Source organism: Haliotis rubra, unplaced genomic scaffold (genome assembly GCF_003918875.1).
Source record: "Haliotis rubra isolate DU_JTF1 unplaced genomic scaffold, ASM391887v1 Scf618, whole genome shotgun sequence".
Taxonomy (NCBI): Eukaryota; Metazoa; Mollusca; class Gastropoda; order Lepetellida; family Haliotidae; genus Haliotis; species Haliotis rubra.
The window spans coordinates 589948-607292 of NW_025767322.1; the positions used below are offsets into that span (position 1 = coordinate 589948).

Here is a 17345-nt window from a genome sequence, read left to right on the forward strand (position 1 = left end):
AGGCACGCTGACTTGGTTGACACATGTCATCGATTCCCAATTGCGCAGATCGATGCTCATGCTGTTGATCACTGGATTGTCTGGTCCAGACTCGATTATTTACAGACCGCCGCCATATAGATGGAATATTGCTGAATGCGGCGTAAAACTAAACTCACTCACTCACTTCAGGCACAGTAAACAGACTCCGAGCCGACCAGCCCTGGTTTTAATGCCAAGCCGCAGGCAGGGCAACAACAAGTACCATGCTTTAACCTGTACCCCCGAATGCTGCCCGTCACACACTATTCATGACACTACGGAGACTCCCAGACGTTAGGAGACAGCAGTGACAAGACATTACGGACGTTAAGAACAGAAATAAATCACTACACATCACCATATTATATAAATGTATACCATGTAACAAGGTGCAGTTTCATAAAACTCTAGATAAGATGAATTACATGTAGCTTTAAAAAAGAGTCCACGTTCGTTCCGCTCTGATTCCTGCCTGAACATAAATGCCACAATCATAAAAAGGACTTACCCTAATACACAACATGGCGAGGACGATCTCACTTCAACGCCATCGACGGTAACAGCAGGCGGTTTGGATCACAAGTAAATGAAAGTCATGGAGGAGGCAGTCATCATATAGATATATATAAACTTTGCACACTGTCACCAAGCAGTGATGAAATATCACGGAACAGTAAGTTCAAGGCTTCGCTCTGTGCACGAGTCAGATATAACTTGTGTATTTACAGCCTCTGTTGTCAATGTGCCATATTCTGTCTGTAGAATCTTCAGTGCCAAACAGAGACTGGGACTCCGAGTTAGATGGTAAAACATTGTGAGACCGGCATCGATTGCTATACACATACGCCAAATACCTTACACTCAGCGTAAGTTTGTGATGCACTGAGATGGTTAGCTTTGTCGTAAGACTATCGGTTACCTGTGGACCAAAAGTTCAACAGCAGACAATGGGTGCGTAGTTATGGCCCTACTTGTTTCGTATCAATATCACTGTCATTAACCCATTTTTAAATAAAAATACAAAACCCAAAACATTTACAAGGTACCTCCATTGGACAATAGAAACTAAAAATATATATACAATGGAAGAACGCGTGGTGAAATAGACAAATGAAATTCTATAAACAGTTAATTTACTGTCATAACATATAAAAAGCTCGCGCCTGTGAGATATCAACAAAACATTAGAAAAATAGCTCACACCAAAGCCTTCACCGAGTATTCACCGGACAACCCGCTTCCAAGCTGCGCGAACCTATTTCACTGCGCACGTGTTATGAGCGCAGCCCAGCTGTTGAAACCAATGAGTGAAACGTTTGAACTCCGATTTCGCGCGGTTTTTTTCATCGCGTTATTTTTCAACTTTATAAGTTGAATTTGCATTTTTGACGATTTGTTTCGGTAAGTCCATACCGAAAGGTATCAGAATCAGCAAAGTTGTGTTTTACGTTGCATGTGACCTTTAAGCTTGTGACCTGATAACTCAGCCAGTTTTGTTCACAGATGGGGAATCGAACCTTGACCAAGTCGGTCATGAGCAGCAACCTTCCCAGCTGTGCTATATGGGTGAAACACGTCTACGTAGACAGAGCTATGACAAGCAGAGTATAACAGTGGCAAACAAACTCATCAACCCAGAAGGTGCGCGGGCATAGTAACCGAATACAATGGTGTCCACTTGCCACCTGCCTCAACCCGTTATGATCATATTAACTCCTAACTAGTACGTTGCGTAGCCCGCTGACCATTATCGTTTCCCATGACATGCCATTAAGCCTGTTAAGGCAATATTGTACAGAGTTCCAGTCCCAATCGAGGAACGTGAAGATTTCCATTAGATTCGTATTCTTACGTGTTAGGCTTCAAACAGAGGATAATAGTGACCTTATGACATCGGGCGCTGTGATTTGTGTTCGTATTTTTCGATGTCTTTCTTCATATCGCGTGTGTTGGTTTATTGTACAATTCCGAAATACCCCAGTAATGTGGCGGCGGTCTGGAAAGAATAGAGCCAAATAGTCGAGTGTTTGACATTATGAACATCGATCTACTGAATATGACATGCAGCGACCACGCAGCTCGCCTTATCACCCGACCCCGCCAGCGGACAAGCATGTGACGCAGAAGACCCAGAGCCAAGACTCGGAGCCAAGAGCCCAGAGTCCCGGGGTTCCTTTCACGAAGCAACCTTTACTAAGGTTAACCTTAACTCCCATTCTTTAACATTGCACTGATGTTACCTTAGTGACTTACGATCACCTTTATTGCTTTGTGAAAGGAGTCCCTGTTCTCCAAAGCGACCTTTGCGCTATTACGATCCTGAGCCAATGTCATTGTTAAAGTAAAGAGTTCTATCGCTAAGATCGATTTATAGAACGGGTCCCAGATCTTCATTATCCTCATGTCATAAGTGAGTGGGTGATGTAGATGATGTAGGACACCACCCTTAATAGTATCAGAGAAAGGTGTCAGGAGGCAGGTACTTGGAATCACCGTTTTGTGATTTTCTGGTTTGTCCAGAGTCGATTATTTAACAATGTGATACAGCAAGAAAAAGCGAGATAAACCTGGAGGAGAAAATATAGTTTTATCATCCCGTTTTGGGGCTACGTTTATCGTAGATCTTTCCCAAGGAAATCGCAGACTGTCTAAGCCTATTTTCGAAACTATCGTAGAACTGAAAGAGATAACGTAAATCATAGATAGCTATAATAATAGATAAGTATATCATAGATAGCTATAATAATAGATAAGTATATCATAGATAGCTATAATAATAGATAAGTATATCATAGATAGCTATAATAAATAGATAAGTAAATCATAGATAGCTATAATAATAGATAAGTATATCATAGATAGCTATAATAATAGATACGTATATACGTTTAAACTGTATCCCCGTTGGCGAGGTATACTTTGCCACAGATGTTGAATGATGATGGTGGATTGCTGAACAAAAAAAAACCCCCACACTAGTAATTATATAATCGACAGGACTTGAATTACGTCTTTTGGTAATACGTGGTAGGGGATCGAACCTAGGACCTTCCGGTTTTGGAAAGGCGTTCTCTCCATAACGCAGTCTTTAGTTTGAAATCTTTGGAATCAATAACAGTTACGTCCCCTTACTATCCGAACAAAGGGATACTCCCTGTTGTCTCAGTTGGCGGATGCAAAGAGAGTTACGTCTCATCAGTTTGCAGATGTAAGACATAGGTTCAAATGTTATATAGAGAACACCTGCACAGCTCAGCTGCGTTTCAAATGCAAGATGTTTCTAATTACCTGCAGTGTTACATTGACGTATTAGTTCCAAACAGTCAGTGTTTTTACAAAGTGAACCCATCATCGGGAAAGGAACAAATATATACTATATATAGATTAATTATGATGGGAATCAGAAACGTACAAATGAAGCACATGTTTTACACGTGTTGTTATTTACATCTGTCAAGCAGCTCTCTGATTGGCAGTTGACTACCAGGGGAGGTAATCGGTGCCAGGCGCGGGAACTTAGGCATGTGGCGCCAACTCTTGTAGTAATTAGGTTCCATCGTAGTTACCATAGTTACGGTAAAACACTTCTGCCGGCACCTGTTTCTGAGGGTTGGGATCTGTATTGCTTCACTAAAATAACTCAATTTTACGGTTGAAGAGTGTGGGTTGTAGAGGCCGTTATGAAGTGGGTTGATGAATACAATGCTGCACGACCTGCCAACATGGCGATATATAGGCGCTTAACCCCAACCATCTCTGGCAAATGAGAGGTGGCCCCGTAAACTTGGGATTACAGGCATTGTGAGTATACACTCAATCATGGCCTATCAATATCAGCCTTGTCCAATCTCCTTCACAGGGTGGGAATAAATTCAGTACACTCGTTAACGCTGTCGTTGCCCCTTGACAGACTGTGGTGATGGTATGTGATGACACCACTAGATCTACTGATGTGTGTTTATGAGGCGAGTGACTTTACGGCCCGATAGCAGTAATAACATGACAAGAATACCTAAATTATACCATTCACACGTGGTGTGAATCATAAGAACCCGTGCCATAGCTCGAAAGTAAGGTGCCTGAATTAACAAGCTGTATACAGACATTTTATTAATCATTCTGTAATATAGTCCATAACATTATCATATATATTCTTAATTTCCATCTGTTAATGATTCATAAAACAACGCTGTTTTGGCTTTGAGCATTAACTGTGCTATCTGCTATAAATTAGTGTACTGCCCCGTGACTGATCGATGTTAATCCTGCCATTACATGATGCATCTCCCTGTATCGTGGAGAACAAATTTGCACCCATCCTCAACTCTGTCCTGGTTAAATGAAACTGATGTCTGGGACCAGAACACAACAAACAGCAAGAATCTATATACATCACGGGTCAGAGAATAGATACTTGCGAATGTTTGAAAAGATAAACATGTGCACACACTGTGTTATGAAAGAGGGATAGAATCTCCCCTATGTAATCCCGGGAAAAGGTCACACAATTCCCATAGCTACACATTAAATAACGGACACATCAATCATAGATCACACAGAGAGATATATTGAAACAATTGTATACCCAACAGACTGTCATGTCTGGATAGCCTTCTGAAAAATATTGATAGATGTCGTAATTGTTGTATTCAGACGCACTGCAAGGAGAGTTTGCTCATGGCGAGTAACTGTATCATTATCCGTGTTTGGACGGCTTTGGATACGAGGGAGTACCCCTCCGGCGGAGGGAGAGGGGAGAGGGTGAGGTCGACCCCGCGGGTCAATGTTTCATTCCTACGGGAGGACGGTATAGAGACGAATCACAACTGTTCCCAAATTCCTCAACTCGAACTTAAAGAAGGATGCAGTTCGTGAATACTGGGCTAATTAGATCATTCCTGTGGTACAGAACTGCAAAAACAGTTACCTCTAATACAACTGTCACTCCTATCGGAAATCTTTTGAGATTCCAATGCAGAGTTGAAGCCGTGAAACAGTTTCTTGACACACCGTGACTGATGGAGACTTCCTACAGATGGCAGACAATCCAGACTTCTGAGCGTAACCCGTGCTGTCACAATGTACATGTCGTATTCTTATCTCAAATAGACAGAAAGCATCACAGAAGGCATTAACCATGACATAACCTGACAAGGCATGTGTGTACATACATCAAGCTTTTAAGGTAATCAAAAATACTGTTAATTAAAATTGCATTATTGTTTCAACACAAAATGGCAAAAATAAGAAAAACGAATAATTTGACATGCTAAGCAGGACTATTTTGAACCACTCTCACCCCCCAAAAAGCGACCACTACCCCTACAAAAACTGTGCGCAACAGAGGCATGGTCTGGGGAATCTTTAAGTTCGGCCCTCCAAGTATCGACCGAAAACGAAATTCTGCTCATGGATATCAAAATATAGAACTACGTTAAAAGCCAGGGCCTAAATTTTCGAAGCTCTCTTAGCGCTAAGATAGTCGTAAGTTAATGTTAATGTATGGTACTTACGACTATCTTAGCGCTAAGAGAGCTTCGAAAATCTAGGCCCTGATTGTTACCGTCGCCCCGTTGTTCGTGGTCGCTGATGATGTCGCCTGGCCGTGTACACGTCTCCTTGAAGCTCCAAGGCTTGAAATGTTATGGTTGTATACATTCCCTCATGGGGTCCGTCCTCCTAAATATTGGGGTGGGTCGGGCTCCGATTCATGTGTACAGAAGTGTTATCAATGACACGCAGCTTGATGATAAATCAGTTTTGACAACAGGATCATAAACGAAATTTGGGAAATACATAAATACCTAATCATTTGGGAAACGAGTAATTTCGTGAATGAATGAATATAAAGGCGAATGAAAAGGTCCAAATCAGAAACAATGGGAAGCCAATAATCATGGTGAAATAGAGTTGCGTCCCTTGGGGGAAGCTAAAGCGGACGTTAGCGGTAGTTGACAAATGGTGGACAGATGAAATTAGATGTAGTCTCGTGTTAGGCAAACGGAAATCCCGCGAGAATTCGCTGCAGACATTCTCGATCGCATGGCATGGGATCGACAGTACAGATATAGCAGTATTCACGCCTCCACAGAAAAAAATATCTTATAAAGTACTTGAAATGGTACTTTTTATTCAGCCAACGAAACTGCCTACTTTGTCTATTTTCTTGCAAGCAGCAAGAAGCGATGAAGGTTCATTTACTGCTCAATTATCTTTCCTGTTTCCAGTTTAAACAAATATAAAAATACCTCTGCTATACTGTCATAAGAAATGGTCAACTGGATCATGTTGACCTTTTACTTGTAACATCCTAAGCGTGGGTTCGAATCCCATATTCTTCCCCATTATAGGGACCAGTCTGTCAGTACCATGTCCGTACGGACTCGTGGTTTCCCATGCCGCATATATTTGCTCCTGGTCACTTCCGGTGTTGTTACTATTAACTGACATGGAGTGAGAGAAAGTGAAAATGCCACTCATTCACAGTTGGACGGCATTGAACCAACTCACTCAAAATGTATGCCAATATAGGCACAATTCTTATAAGAAATGTCTGCTATCAATTCTTATTTCATTGATGCGAGGTCCTGTCAGCGGCAGCCATGTCAATCGCCCCACTCCTGGCATCCACAAGTGTGAACCAGGTCAGTGTACAGTGACCAGTCAAGACACATTAGCAATGCCCTTTACAAGAACGAGTGTGATTTCCCTATGGACCTGAGATCAGACAAAATCCAGCCTTCAAAGAAGGGCTTCAAAGAAACGTAAAATGCAATTTTTCAAGCATTATCAATATTTCTAAAGGTAGACACTCCAAGATTTGTTTGATGTTATAAGAAAGAACCACTGAAAAACTGCATGTACAAAATGCATTTAGTCACATTTCATGAAAAGTCCTGAAGTTATATTCAGTTAAGTATAAAAGCAATGCTCAACAGACACATTCCGCTCACAATAAGGACCGACAACAGAATTCCTACAACAAAACGAGATGTCTAAACAGAAGTCTCCTATAGTAATTGAATTCCTCTTTCAGAGGTAAAAATAGACATTTATGATTATCCAAAGGCGAATGATTATCTAACCAGTAAAGACAGATCACTTCCGTAATATCTCCACAAACTCTTTCCAATTTGAAGTAATTGTAGAAATAGTCGGATATTATTTGTATGAAAAATACTCGGGAAATGAGAATACATATCTTTATGTGCCCGATAAGGGCGTATACAGCCATTCTGTGGCTAATGTGCTCGATAAGAGCGTATACAGCCATTCTGTGTCGAATGTGCTCGATAAGGGCGTATACAGCCATTATGTGTCGAATGTGCTCGATAAGGGCGTATACAGCTATTATGTGTCGAATGTGCTCGATAAGGGCTTATACAGCCATTCTGTGTCGAATGTGCTCGATAAGGGCTTATACAGCCATTCTGTGTCGAATGTGCTCGATAAGGGCGTATACAGCCATTCTGTGTTGAATGTGTTCGATAAGGGCTTATACAGCCATTCTGTGTCGAATGTGCTCGATAAGGGCGTATACAGCCATTCTGTGTCGAATGTGCTCGATAAAGGCTTATACAACCATTCTGTGTCGAATGTGCTCGATAAGGGCTTATACAGCCATTCTGTGTCGAATGTGCTCGATAAGGGCGTATACAGCCATTCTGTGTCGAATGTGCCCGATAAGGGCGTATACATGCATCTATTCTATAACTAATGTGCCAGGTACAAAGCTTGTATGCCACCAACGAGCTACATGTACGTTCACCATCGAGCTGGACAATTGCGTTTGAAGACATCTTCATTAGGGCGACTGTGGAAATTGATTATCGAAGACGACAGATCTATGTGGTTAATATGGAGGTTACTTTGTTCTTGAGAACCGAGATCCAACACAACGAACGTACGTTATTATAATACCGACATATGACGCTTGTCTCCCTTAGATGCAGCCCGTGCACGTTTGGTCCTCAATAGATGGCATTTGTTCTGGTCACATATTCCGCGAGAACAACAACATATTTCCTTGTGGTGCGAGATAAATCAAAATGCCTTTTGTTTGTTTTGACACCCTTTGATCTTGCTGGTGACCTGACATAACAGGGCTATAACGTATGCCCTATCTAACGTGGAACGTACGTCCAATTTGACGTGGTTCCACATTTCAAACACAGTGTCATGACAAGACTGGCATAAAGATACCATCTTTGAGGCTGCCAGTCCATGGAGGGACTGCTGGTACAATCCAGACATTGTGATGTCAAGAAGAGAGCGGTGTACCAGGGACATCAATGATATACTGATGAGATCAGGCTCCCTACAAGGATACAATCACGTCAGTCGGGGACATGTCACGTCCTCCCAAATGAGAATGTCAAGTCGACCTTGGCCACAAGTAAGCAAGCAACCACACATCAACATCATCATCATCATCGTACTTGGCAATGCGATATGGTGATGTTTAGTACCTCACTTCAATCTGGATTCTCAACGCTGATTATGTCAATGGCTACCATTTCTACTTGTGTCACAACACGTCTAGTTTTTCCGTTCAATGTGGCCTCCACATTTTGGTGTTATCAATGAGCAAGTCACCTGGTGCCAAATGACACACTCGTGCTGTTTGTGCCATATCTTTATGATGTGTGCCAAAACATTTGTACAACATCACCAGTGGAACAAATCCGAAGGATGAAGACTTAATGAGCCAAAGGAAGGACAACACAACTCACTTAACGTTTCATACTGACTGAATAGTGTGCTGAAGATGACCACCTGGAAAAAGGAAATTATATCCAAGGAATTGGAACATTTGTTCTCAGAATGGTTGGTACCGGCGTTGTGACAAGCTTAAAATTTGGAATTGTATCAGTGGAATTGTAATGTCGGGAAATCCGTTCTTGGACGTTATGACCAGGGTAGAATGCACAACAAACTACACAAGTGACAATACTTTACCTTGATTCCCGTGGAAGACAGTTTAAGCCTTACAGTCCTTGTGGGAAAACACACTACAAAGTTTCTTCTCGAGACGAGGTCCAGCTGCCAACTACAGAATGAACTTCTGTACACGTTAGCGGTCTAGATTAATACTATGGATGAATTTCTTAACACCTTAAGGTTCACTATTCCTCTCTGAGAGAAGCGATATCGACAAAGATCACGAAAAACAAATACTCCATCGGACGAAGAGTCCTTGTTCCATCGACCAACAAATAGATGAACTTCTAAGTTTTCATCCTCTCACGGCCCAGGGCAAACAATGTTAGCAAATGAGTATCAGCTTGAAGTGGGAGGAGAGCGGGGCTGTAGGAGGCGTTTGTCTACTGGGGGATGGCAATGGTCGTTGGTTGTGGAACACGGAGAACTCGATCGGTCCCGTGGCGATTGTGGGCGAGTGTAGGCTAGCGCTGTGTGTGTGTGTGTGCGTGCGCGTATGTACGTGCGTGTGTGCTTGTATGAGTACTAATAACAGAATGTCAGTAATTTATCGGCGTGTGAGCGTTATATTGGAGTTTACAAAATGAGGGGTGTCGGAGAAGTTTCACCCTGGTGAAATCCACGAGGAGGGGTATACTGACCAGAAGATTTATTCCGACAAACCGATGGAACACATTTCGGCAGTCTCGTTTGTTCGTGAGGAGTTTCAAATCTATTGTAGCAATATCACGGAGAAGATAAAAATGGGCTTCACTTTCTTCCCATGTGGGAATCGAACTCGATCAAATGCCTTAACCACGAGGTTTCCCTTGCGTCCTCTGCTGCTGGATCTCCAAGGATGGCGCTTTGCCGATTCAGTGAGTAGTCTCAAGCTGGAGGGGCTCCAAGAGGACATCCTGTATAATATTCTACACTGTGTTATATTCAATCATCGCTCCAAACCTGGGTTCGATTTCTATTGTGATCAAGATGGATACGGGTACAGACACGGAGTTATCTGAATTCACATTCAATATACGTCACCGCCTGGAGTTTGCATCTCAGCACGAGAAAAACCTTCAGACTCAACTCTGTCAAACTCATTTAGTTTCTATAAGTCTTTCCGAAAAGTGTACGGTTTATGACCAGAGTCTTAAAACTTCATCCTCTACAAACAAGTGCGGTTTTGAAAGTCTTCTTAACATAACCTAACGACTTGATTAGTTATTGATGACAGGCTTTGGTAATAGTTTCCTACTGAAACCTGTGAAAATACTTAGCGTTGCAAGCATTTAGTACACAATCAATCCACGTTACTCTAAGTAGGCGGCGCAATGATCTTTAGTTCACTACCCCAAGGGAGCCATACTGGAGGAAAAGAGGAATATTTAATACAATAACAAAATATTAAATCATGAAACCCGATGCACGCATAAGTTCATTATATCCTTGAAGTTCAGAAAGATGTTTTTGAAACTTGGTCAGACTGACATATCGAACGCATCTCATTGGGGAACAAACCCACACTGATCCCGAGACCGCATCTCACAGAGAAAACCGTACTGTTCCCGAGAGCCCATCTATCGAAGAAATGTGTACACGGTAATGGTAAGAAGCTTTGCTTCTTTTGCTGGTAACACTATACGTAAACAAAGCTCCTTCCCAAACTGGTGTTCAGATCACGCTTAGGATTCACGCACTGTAGCTTACCTGCAGTGGGCCGTGAGCGATCGTTTTGGAAATATTTCAACATAATTCCAAAACGGTCTCATTTGTTTTCTAGAACTCATTAGATTGTTGGACAAGCTTGTGATAGTTTTAACGGACAGTTGGTTATGAAACCTAGTATTCCAAGAACTCTGTATCTGGCATAAAAAGGAATGAAAGCTTGAACGCGAAGAGTGAGTGAGTGAGTGAGTGAGTGAGTATGGTTTAACGTCGCTTTTAGCAATATTCCAGCAACACCACGACGGGGAACACCAGAAATGGGCTCCACACATTATACCCATGTGGGGAATGGAACCCGGGTCCTCGGCGTGACGAGTCAACGCTTTAACCACTAGGATACCTCACCGCCCCTTAAACGCGAAGGTGCTATATAAACTTCAGACGAGTATCACTCATTGATTGTAACACCGGTAAATAGTGCGATGTAGGCGGAAGAATGCTGGTCTACAAACGAAAGATTATCACTGTAATTGACTTAAATAATGGCGATCTATAATCATGCCAAAAATGTTGACTGTGCCTGATTCAGGTGAAATATTGAATTCACATACAATAAAATAATTGTGTCTCTCGAAGATTGAGGTGTTGAAGACAAAATATAAACATATAATAAACATAAAGCTAAAGGGTTGACTTGCATAACTGAAGTTAATCAAAGTAACTGGCAGAGTTTTTCATAGACTAAGGCAATCACGGCAAAAGGTTGACTTTCATAGACTTTCAATCACGGCAAAAGGTTGACTTTCATAGACTCAAGGCAATCACGGCAAAAGGTTGACTTTCAGAACTGGATGTATTTATGATCTGGTTTTATAACGACATCGACTGGCTGTATGAGTGGGTGTTATTTTAATTATTCCGCGTTATTCCAGGTAGATCCCGACGACCTGTAATCAAATCTGTCTCAGGTACACACGATCCACGTGAAGCGGACGATGACACAGCCAGTTCTCACTCTGAGATCACATAAACCGTATTATAGTCAGCTATATTGACCGGCTACTTCACTGGAGATTAGTTTTGCATATTTCAAGAACAAGAACCAACTGGCAAAACACAAGCATGTATGCAATACCGCCTGTCAAATGTTTCCCCCAGTGGTATCTTGTAGAGGAGTCTAAATGCCACAGTATGCTCATCACGTCATCGCCCATATTGACACGTGCGTTAGTTCTGGAGTTTGATGATCGGTGGAACAATTACCAACACAAACAGTCAGGCGCTTTGGAGATATAAGCAAACGCGCCATTATCTAGCGTTAACTATAACTCATCTCCGCCAAGCTGCCAAAACCCCATATTCGTTAATGCTTGTTAAGAAGGTATTAACCCAGAAGGGCACACACTATCAACAGTTAGTACTGTCGGAGTATCGGGAAACATGGCTAGCAATTGGTTGAGGTAGGGTTACTGCACAACACACACTAAACGATAAATCGGGATTTCCTTGACAATCATATGTTCACGCAGCTAAACATTAACGTCTTTCATCTGTTAACCTTTGAACTGATGATGATGTAATGCCAAATAGTTAAACATTCTCAACCTGATTGAACTCTAGATTGTTATATCGAAATACCGCATGTTAAAATACCTTCCAGCAACCAATGTGCGTAATAGGTACTTTTACGTATGTGTTACATAACGATGGTAACTAGACTTGAACCTTTGCCATGAAAGGGTGATTCACTTTAGTCTCTAGTACATATTGTGCGAGTAATCATGTTGGGTTAAGCGCCGGTGTGCTGAAAGCAGAGCTACGCAGACAGTATAGCCACAAGCAAGGTTATGGTGAAACAGACTTTTTGATAATCAGAAATCGCATGAACAAGGGGTTTCGAAACCACAAGATACTTCCCCAGCCAAACATGCCTCATCTCACTCGTCCACACATCCCCAGTCTTGCTCTTCTACAGGGGCGGAAGTGGTTAAAGCGTTTATTCGTCACGCCGAAGACCCGGGTTCGATTCCCTACATGGGTACAATGTATGAAGCCCATTTCTGGTGTCTCCCACCTTGATATTGCTGGAATATTGCTAAAAGCGACGTAAAACAAAACACACTCACTACTCATCCACTCATGCCTCGTCACACTCATCCACACTGAGCATCATCTACATATGTAGCAGTATCTGCACCAGTGTAGGGATTGGAGCTAAATACCATTACCATCTTGGTACCATTCGATGCCATCCCTGACTACCATCCCATCTTGGTACCATTCGATGCCATCCCTGATAGACTACCATCCCATCTTGGTACCATTCGATGCCATCCCTGACTACCATCCCATCTTGGTACCATTCGATGCTATCCCTGACTACCATCCCATCTTGGTACCATTCGATGCCATCCCTGACTACCATCCCATCTTGGTACCATTCGATGCCATCCCTGACTACCATCCCATCTTGGTACCATTCGATGCGTCTAAGAAACGGGTGCGTTTCGATTTCATGTGATATGTTTGGGAGACATCATCGAGTATGACGCCAAAGGGCCAAGGACCGTAGTCGAGACGAGATCAGTGAATCCTGGCACGGATAACCGACGCAACTCTGAACACCCAAACGGCGGTGTCTTTGACGAGGGTCCACCTACTTCACCTGATCACATCAATGCATTTACATATTAAAAGTGACAATGTAAGTGGTTACTAGTTATGGTAAGTACAATAGGTACTCTTGAGAAATATGAAGATCCACACAACCATAGGACGAAGGCACTAAAACCTTCATCGCTGGACAAACGGCATCACACCAAAACTCACGACAAGAAATATATACAGCATTGGAAGCATGTACGACAGGAGCAGTGGGTGGGGTGCAGTCGGGTGGGGGGTGGGGAAGGCGCTGCTGGGGAGAGCTTTGAGGGTTGGGCATGCTCAAACTATGACATAAATTGGTGAAGCAACAGGTCTGTATTTTCAGTGAACAAATTTAGATTTACGGGGTCAAAGTTTAACTGGAAGGTGGTAATTGGGAGGCACTACGACAATTGGTAGTAGGTTCCTCTGTACGACCTGCTGCTCCACCATCTAGGTTATAGTAGCGTATACCTCCTCACTGGCGGGCCAACACGGGCACCTGCACCCAGAGCTCCGAGATGAGTCACCCTACAATGAAATGGTGACAAGGATTATTCCACTTTCTTAAAGACGGAGTCTCCAACAACATGATGTTTTGCTTGCAGTAAATATCTACCTCTCACGACAACACGACGACGCCAATGATATTTGATTGTGTTGCCGCAATGTGTAGTACCGATTCTAGGATCATCATTTTTTCGTTTGAGGGAATGTTTCACATGAATAGCAGTTTTTCGAATAGTTTTTCGAAACCTTTGCTTGTCTTGAAATGTCTGGCCTGAAGGCAGCTTACTTTAAATGTCTGCTCTTATAATTTCCTTGGCAACAGGGTTGCCTACTGGTTAAAGCCTACGCTCGTCATGCTGAAGGCCGGGTTTGCGTCCCCCCCACACAATATTGCTTAAATATTGCTAAAAGCGGAGCATGCCCAATTCACTCGTCTAATGCTATCTACTTCGTGACCACTACATCTGGGATTGGTGCCTGACGACAGATTGCTGAACATTTGGGACTGAAGTTATTAGCAGTGAGTGAGTGAGGTTAGTTTTACGCCGCACCCAGCAATATTCCAGCTATATGGCGATGGTCTGTAAACAGACAATCAGACAATCCAGTGATCAACAGCATGAACATCGATCTACGCAACTGGGACACGATGACATGTGTTAACGAGGTCAGCGAGCCTGACCACCCGATCCCGTCAGTCGCCTCTTACGACAGGCATGGGTTACTAAAGATCAATTCTCACCCGTTTTTTACGCTGACTGAGTTTGGTTTTACGCCGCTTTTAGCAATATTCCAGCAACATCACGGCGGGGACACACATTGTACCCAAGTGGGGATTCGAACCCGGGTCTTCGGCGTGACGAGCCAACGCTTTAACCACCAGGCTACCCCACCGCCCCCCATGCTATTAACAAGCTAATGAATTGATATGTAATACCCAAACATATCATGCAACATGAAGTGTCTTAACGCAGTTCCTAGTCACATGAACGTTGGAGGAAGGGCGACAGAGACAATGGCGAATTGTGTACCACTTGTTAACAATCAGGTTAATTACTAGAATTTTGTTACACAACTACTTATAAGGCCATGTGTTACTGAATTCAAAGCAACCAAACCTTTCCAAATCCTGATAGCCCCCTGAAAAAAGGCAGTGTTAACTTCGCGATTCAGACGAATTATGATCATAAATACACACACGCACACACGCATAGACACGCAGAGGACGTTGACACCTTCTCGGTCTATAGCGTTATCCAATTACCTAAGAAACTTCTACACATTTTACACAGAGCGTTAGTCGTATCACAAGGACACTTACAACGGCAGGGTCACTTTCTCCTATATTTCTTCTCCTGCTATATACGTCTCTCCGAGTTTTACCTGTAAGTTCATGAATCCTCACTGTTGTGCCATGTTATCACATAAAACAAAGTCTGTGATAACATAATACCCTTGACTGACTTATCAAGTAGCAGTACCATGGTACCATGTGCCAAATTACCGACATATAAGCTGAAATCCATTTACAAGACGACGAGGCCGCGACGCCCTAACTACCAACCTTGGTGAAGGACGCCAATCTGCGTGCCTCATCACCCGCTGTAACAACGCCTATATGCGATGCTGCAAGAACGGTCTTTGAGTGACAAATGCTAGTGTTAGATTGAATAACCAGTTGTTGCGACATTGACGTGAGCGGTAGTCACTGCTCTGACGTATACAAGAGGGTACAAAACATTCACACAATTAACAAGTGGAAAAAGAGGGGCTTGCTGCTTGAACGACTTACTGTTTGAGTCTCGAAAAAAGTAGGCTAATGATATAGTATAGGTACATGGATACATGCTAGTGGTGGTTGCAAATGGGCATTGCAAAAATGTTTACGTTGTTGTACTCAGGAGTCAGTAATGTTCAAGTACAATGTCTTATCATTACAGTAAAGCTTTCCAAATGTTTTATGGTAGACATGTGAAGACGTTTCAAAATTTGATGCACCAGTGACATTAATGCAATTCCCCAGATTGATTTGTACCGTACGCTCCTGATATTTTTCAGGTGGAAAATTGACCAGCCTTTGCGTGTGTGTATGACAGGTGCCACCGGTGGGGCAGGATACGCTCACCTTTTCGCGAACAACTGGTACCATTACTATTTTATAGCGATTCATAAACACGTGCTCATGAAGATTTAGTAGGAACTGTACAATCGACTCTGCTTTTTAAAACAAATTGCGCGTGGATGTGGAAAGGATTTTCTTTTTATCAGTAGATACTTGTGTCCTTGTGGAGAATGTGGGTTCTTGTCGACAGAACGCTTTTCCCACAAGGCTATTAGGAAGAGACACATTATTGAAGTCGAGTTGTTTGCCGAATCGAAACGTCAAACAAAATTAAATGGTCTAGATGGTATATGATGACAACAGAATATCAATAGTTTTAATAGTCTAAGTCATCACGGTAAGAGCACGTTTCTCTCTTTAGCGCTTTGGACCTTCAAACTGAAGTATTTTATGTTGGCTGTTTGAAACTGTCCTTGAAGAAAAACGCGTGAAAAAATGCAAAAAAATGTTTTCTTGACAGAAAAGAATAATTTGACGTCTGTTATTTTCCCTGGGCGAATAACGGCGCCAGTGTAGGGACAGGTAGTTTTGTAACAAGTGGTTTTGTGACAAGTAGTACTGCGTGGATTGTACGATAGTCTCGAAAGAATCAGCAGAGGATCATTGTTACACGGGAAAGCGTGGGGGTACTGGGAGGCACCGACCTCGGGGCAGTTGATTGTTCTTCTAGGGTCACATTTCATCCATAAAAGAACTCTACAAATTGTAGTTGGACTCCATTGTCTGTTGAATGACCTTGGTTCGGATTGGAGTACCACCGACTCGTTATCCGTATGCGGGTCGGGAAATACGTGCTCCTTACCCTACGACCAGCCTACAATGTTGTCTTACTTTCAATTTATGTTTTGAAACAGTGCGTGGACGGATCAGGCTTATTGTTAATTAATTGATGTAGATAGTTCATGTTGTGTTATAGTATTTATCCCAATAAACGATCGATGTGATGTTAAACCAGCGCCGGGAAGATGTTAAGTAACGCTTGTGCCGTCGCGTGGTGTTACTCCGCTTTACAGTTACGTTACTATGCTTTACCGTTACTCTCATTTAACACAACGCTTATAACAAATACATATAATAAAACGTTAGTGTAAACTAGTGCATTGTAGAGATAAACCAATTGGCAAACGTGAAGGTTGCTGACGTGAACGTATCAGGTGGAACGCCACTGTGGATTGTAAGGAAAATAATTTGTATGGGTTGACATGGCATCTTACAACCAACACACATACATCTCTATATGCATCTCAAACGAAAGACATCTGACCAATGAAGGAAACCTACCAGCATAAGACAACTACCAAACATGAGGCAGCTCACCAACATCAGTCCTCAAAAGACTCCAACATCTAACCAACATCAGACATCTCACGGACATCAGAAATCTAACCAACATACCGCATCGGACCAACACCAGACATCCCAACATCACTTGACCATATCATTAGACTGTTTCAGTGTTGTC

At 42.5% G+C, this 17345-nt stretch overlaps 1 protein-coding gene across 5 annotated transcripts in view; it reads right to left on the minus strand.

The window, feature by feature from the left end:
• Positions 1 to 17345, minus strand: part of LOC124256097 (calmodulin-A-like) — a 173306-nt gene that overhangs the window by 122057 nt on the left and 33904 nt on the right. For 2 of the 5 annotated variants that reach the window (XM_046690029.1, XM_046690028.1), the window contains exon 2: positions 13726 to 13782. The exons of 2 other annotated variants lie outside the window; for them this stretch is intronic. In XM_046690029.1, coding sequence (XP_046545985.1) covers positions 13726 to 13782 — 57 coding nt within the window. Of the gene's footprint in view, positions 1 to 529; positions 560 to 13725; positions 13783 to 17345 lie in introns of those variants that run through there. One more of the 5 variants, XM_046690032.1, reaches the window with a different exon arrangement.